We start from the raw sequence: 4,522 nt of genomic DNA on the forward strand, positions 1-4,522 counted from the left end.
ACCTGGCCTCAAACACTTTCTGGGCATGGAGTATGTGTCTTTCCATAYAGCAGTAATATAGCATTAAATATCCTGTATATTACATATATACAGAGAGCATATTATTATAGAGAGCATATTTTTCTATATACTCTATATTATATATATACACACATGTACTTACATTGTTACACAAAGCACTTTACGCAATAGATACCGTATATTAGATATATACCACATATAGATACTGTATATTATATGCACAATATTTTTAGTACATTATAGCATACACTATATTAACAATCTAATACATTACCAATCCTGTATAAATATACTACATAATACGCTACACACGCCGTAGAGTATAAATGTTATATACGGTAAACTTTCATATATAGTGTGTACGTATATTACATAATGTTCATAATAATATGTGAAATTTAAATTATAATTTAGATAATATATGCTACGCATACAGTCTAGATAATAAATATATAGGTGTAGTTTATCGTGTCTGTTGGATCGATGCCTCTCCCTCACGGCCCTGCCCTCACTCAAGATGGCGGCCGCGGCCTCGCTCGCCACCTGTTGCCGCGGCGACGGCGGCCTCTGATTGGCTCACACGGCCCGCGGAGGCGCGGCGGCGGCTTCCGATTGGCTGCTGCGGGGCGGGGGTTAAGGAAACAAGATGGCGGGAGGGGGGTGGGGGAAGCCACCTCAACGACGTCGCCGCGGCCGCCTCCGCTCGCCCCCGGCCATGGAGGAGCCGCCGCTCCAGCAGCCGCTGCCACCCGGGCAAGACGAGGAGGAAGGGGAGGAGGAGGAAGAGACGGACGCGGAGTGGAGCTTCGTTGACAGCGAGATGGAGGCGGTGGCGCTGCGGGACCTGCCCACCGCCACCATCGCCTGCAATCTGGACCCGCGCGTCTTCCAGGACGGCCCGTACCGGGTGAGCCGGGCCGGGAGCCGTAACCCATAACGGGGGCGCGGCGTGCGGGACCGGGGCTGTCGCGCTCTTCCGCCGCCGCCTCCGCCCTCGGGAGGTGTCGCGGGGATGAGGGGGCGAGGCTGTGGCTGCGCGTCCCCGCCCGCCCCTCGGTCCTGCCGGGATCCAGTGCTGGGAGTCCCGTCCCGAGTGAGGGATGAGCCGAGCCCGCTCCGCAACTCCTGACAGGAGGGGGCAGCCGGGAGGGTCGGGCTCTGCTCCCAGGGAACAGGGACAGGAGGAGAGAGAACGGCCTCAGGCTGGGCCAGGGGACGCTCAGGGTGGACACCAGGAGGAATTTGCCCATGGAAAGGGTGCTCAGGCCTTGACAGGGACTGCCCAGGGAGCTTTGGAGTCCCCATCCCTGGAGGTGTCCCAGGAAGGGCTGGAGGTGGCACTGAGTGCTCTGGGCTGGGGACAAGGTGGGCATCGGGCACAGCTGGGCCTCGATGGATTTGGAGCTTTTTTCCAGCCTCTGCTTCCATGRTTCTGGGACTTTCAACACCAACAGCTTTTTTGCCTTGATGCCTTTAATTCCTGAACCGGTCACTCAGGGTGAATCTCTGCATGAGCCAGAAGTGGAATAAAATATCCYTGGACCACCCTACCTTGAGCTTTATGGTTAAGGTTTTATTCGATGCACCCGATGTTGTGGGTTTGGTTTTTTTTTTCTTGTTTTTAGAATTGGGTTTGCTATCAAACCCATTTATACTGAAGCAGACGTTTAGCTTTTTGAAGAGATTCGAATTAAATGGACTGGACTTGAAAAATCAGGCAATAACGGCACTGATTTCTAATCCTATTAAAACAAATTGGGTGTCTCTTTGTAAAAAACAACTTGGAATTGTTGCAGTCTCACAGTTCAACCCTCCTGACAGTCAGAATGCTCCTGGCAGGGACGTCTTCCACTATGCCAAGTTGCTCCAAGCCCCATCCAGTCTGGCCTGGGACACTTCCAGGGAAGGGTCTCCATTTTCAGTCTTTTCTGTCATTATTCCAATGAAATCTCTGTCTCCACTTACTTGAATCAGGACAAAGTGYAATGTTTCCTTAACACTACAATAAAATTTTGATTATCTACTCCTTTTGTATTCTTGCTGAGAGGTACAGCAGGAAAGATTTTGGGCTGATTGCTTAAAACAGTAACAMATTAATTTGAGTTTCACAGTCTCAGCATAAACTATGTTGTCTTCACCATGGCTGACAACGTGTACAGATACTGCATAAATTATATTTCTGAGGGAAAGAATGGGAGAATTGGCTTGAGCTTGAATAAATATCTGTCTCCAGGAGGAAAGAAAAGTTTTAAAGTTTTATAAAGAAAACAAAATTTTTWAAAAAGGACAGGTGGAGGTGCTTGGAACCTGGTGATTTATAAACGTGGTAGGTGCACACAGGCTTCTAATTGATGAAAAATCAGTTTAAATGTCTGATCACTGCCTTTCAACCWTTGAAATAAATAATTTAGGTTCAGTTAGTAAAGTTACAGGGCTGGCAAAAGCTAATAATTCTGTGAAGCTGGAAGTACTTGACTGTTTTATAGGAACACACATGGACTGGCTACGTTTTTAATTTGTTCTGTTGGCCAAATGTCAGGAAGTTGCAGAGAGACAAAGTRGAACAAGGCCCTAAGGCTGTATCCCAGATTTTGGAGGTGTGAAAGGTGCCCTCAGTATCTGGATAGTGTAAGGAAGACATGGTTGTATTAAAAATGAGGAAAGTACTGTGTTCTCCCATGGTGTATCCAGTTTTCTCAGCATTTYGTGGGTCTGGGGTCCAGGGAAATGCAGTTTTGTCATGTCATTCAAATGTGTGAAGTGATGGTGGTCACACTAAAATGTCACTGTCTGGACCACCTGAGAAAGATTCCAATATAATTTTAAAAGGCTGCTCTTGGTTAGGAGGTGAATTTTAATGAAATTCACGTGGTTTGGTGTAGAATGTGCCCAGAAAATTCAAACCTGTGCAGCAAACACTTGTGTGGAACGTGGTGATGCAGAAGGGATGAGTAAAGGGGTTGTAAAACAACTTTAACACGTAGTGTTTATAAATACTTCGTGAATTTTGGTGTGAACAGTGGGTTTGTTCTGTTCTGTGAACTTTCTGCTTTTGCCAACATATTTAACACTCCTAAAATACCTTTTTCTGTAGTTAAATGTTGGGTTTTTTCCTCCTTCAGTGGGCCCCTTAATAATCCTGGATTGCCCTATTTGAGGAGGGCTGATCCAATCAAAGGTGAGACAGGACAGCTACTGACAACTATTTCTATTTTGCCCTTCCTAAATAATGATTTATGCTGGAAGTAGTGGTTGAATATTCCTGTTTTTCCTCTTTTTAATTTTTTAGTATTTTTTAAAATTGAGTTGTTGATATCCCAGTTGAGAAATCTGAAGTTTTAAATGGTTTGTGATCAATCTCTTAAAAACAGGCCCTCCTGTCAAGGCAATAATTTTGGTAAATTATGGTCTGTTTTCTGCTTTATGCTCATGAGAAATAAAAAGATCTCATGACAGGTCTTTTAATATCAGTCTCAAAATCTTCCAGAGAACTTAATACTTAATACTTAATACTTAATACTTAATCCCTAGGTTTTCTAAAGCACAGCTCAGGAATACCTTTAAATTCTGTGGATTTTTTTCACTGAAGTACAAGAAGTTATTTCAAATGAAAAAACCCTTTTTCTGATTTTCAAGTTGTCAAATTACCTTGGAAAAATTCWGATTTTCTGACCTGTCTTTCACTTCGGACCTGCAGCTTTTTTGGTAGTTTTAATGTTGATTYTGTGCTTGAGGAATTGTAATTCTTTCTTCATCCAACTAACAGATGAGTTTTGTTTTTAAAACTGCATTCCTGTGTACTCATTTATTTTTAAAAAGTTTACAGAAAAGGTGTCAGCAGCTAATTTCCAGAACCAGCAATTAGGTTTTTGTATCTTTCCATCCTCCTCATGTGATGCTCAATTTTTAAGAGCCTTTTTATGTCAGGAAAGGACACTCAGGGTTTTTTATAGCATTTGTGCTGTCAAATGCCAAGTGCAGCAGGTAAAACACTTCCCTGGCTCCTGTTATCCCRAAGGGATGTGGCACACTTCCCTGCTGACTTCCAGAGTTCTGGGCACAGCCACGGGAGGGCTAAATAACTTCATGAAAAAACTTCATTTGTGCCACTCTCTAAGTAGGKTACCCAGGTGTGCTTTGCCAGGTTCCATTTTCCCTTCGTTGTGGGCACCTTTCATTTGGGAAGTGGCAAAGGKGAGCACAGAGTTTCCACAAAGAATTTCATTTCAGGCTGCTGAGGAAATAATTGGGTTTTAGGGCTGGGAGACATTTTTGGTGGAGATCATTTTCCTTAGAATGGGTCGAGTTCCTGGAATTCCTTTAAGAGATTYCTGAGATTTTTGGGGTGGTGCAGTCACCATCTCTSGAAGTGTTCCAGTMTGGATGTGGCCTTTGGGGACATTTTAGGGTGATGACAGTGGTGCTGGCTGATGATCTTGAAGATCTCTTGCACCTTAATGATTCTGTGATAATTACCTTAATCTGCTAATTTTTACAAATT

General features: G+C 44.1%; 1 protein-coding gene across 1 annotated transcript in view; it reads left to right on the plus strand.

Annotated features, from left to right (window-relative positions):
- The first annotated feature begins 666 nt into the window (after nt 1–666).
- The window catches only part of RCAN1 (regulator of calcineurin 1), a 31,987-nt gene continuing 28,131 nt past the window's right edge, over nt 667–4,522 (plus strand). Inside the window, exon 1 of the mRNA XM_057385723.1 lies at nt 667–928. Within this exon, the coding sequence (XP_057241706.1) occupies nt 668–928 (261 nt within the window). The 5' untranslated portion in view covers nt 667. The remainder of the gene's footprint in view (nt 929–4,522) is intronic.

This window comes from Malurus melanocephalus, unplaced genomic scaffold (genome assembly GCF_030028575.1).
Source record: "Malurus melanocephalus ecotype Western Australia unplaced genomic scaffold, MMel_1.1 scaffold_861, whole genome shotgun sequence".
NCBI lineage: Eukaryota > Metazoa > Chordata > Aves > Passeriformes > Maluridae > Malurus > Malurus melanocephalus.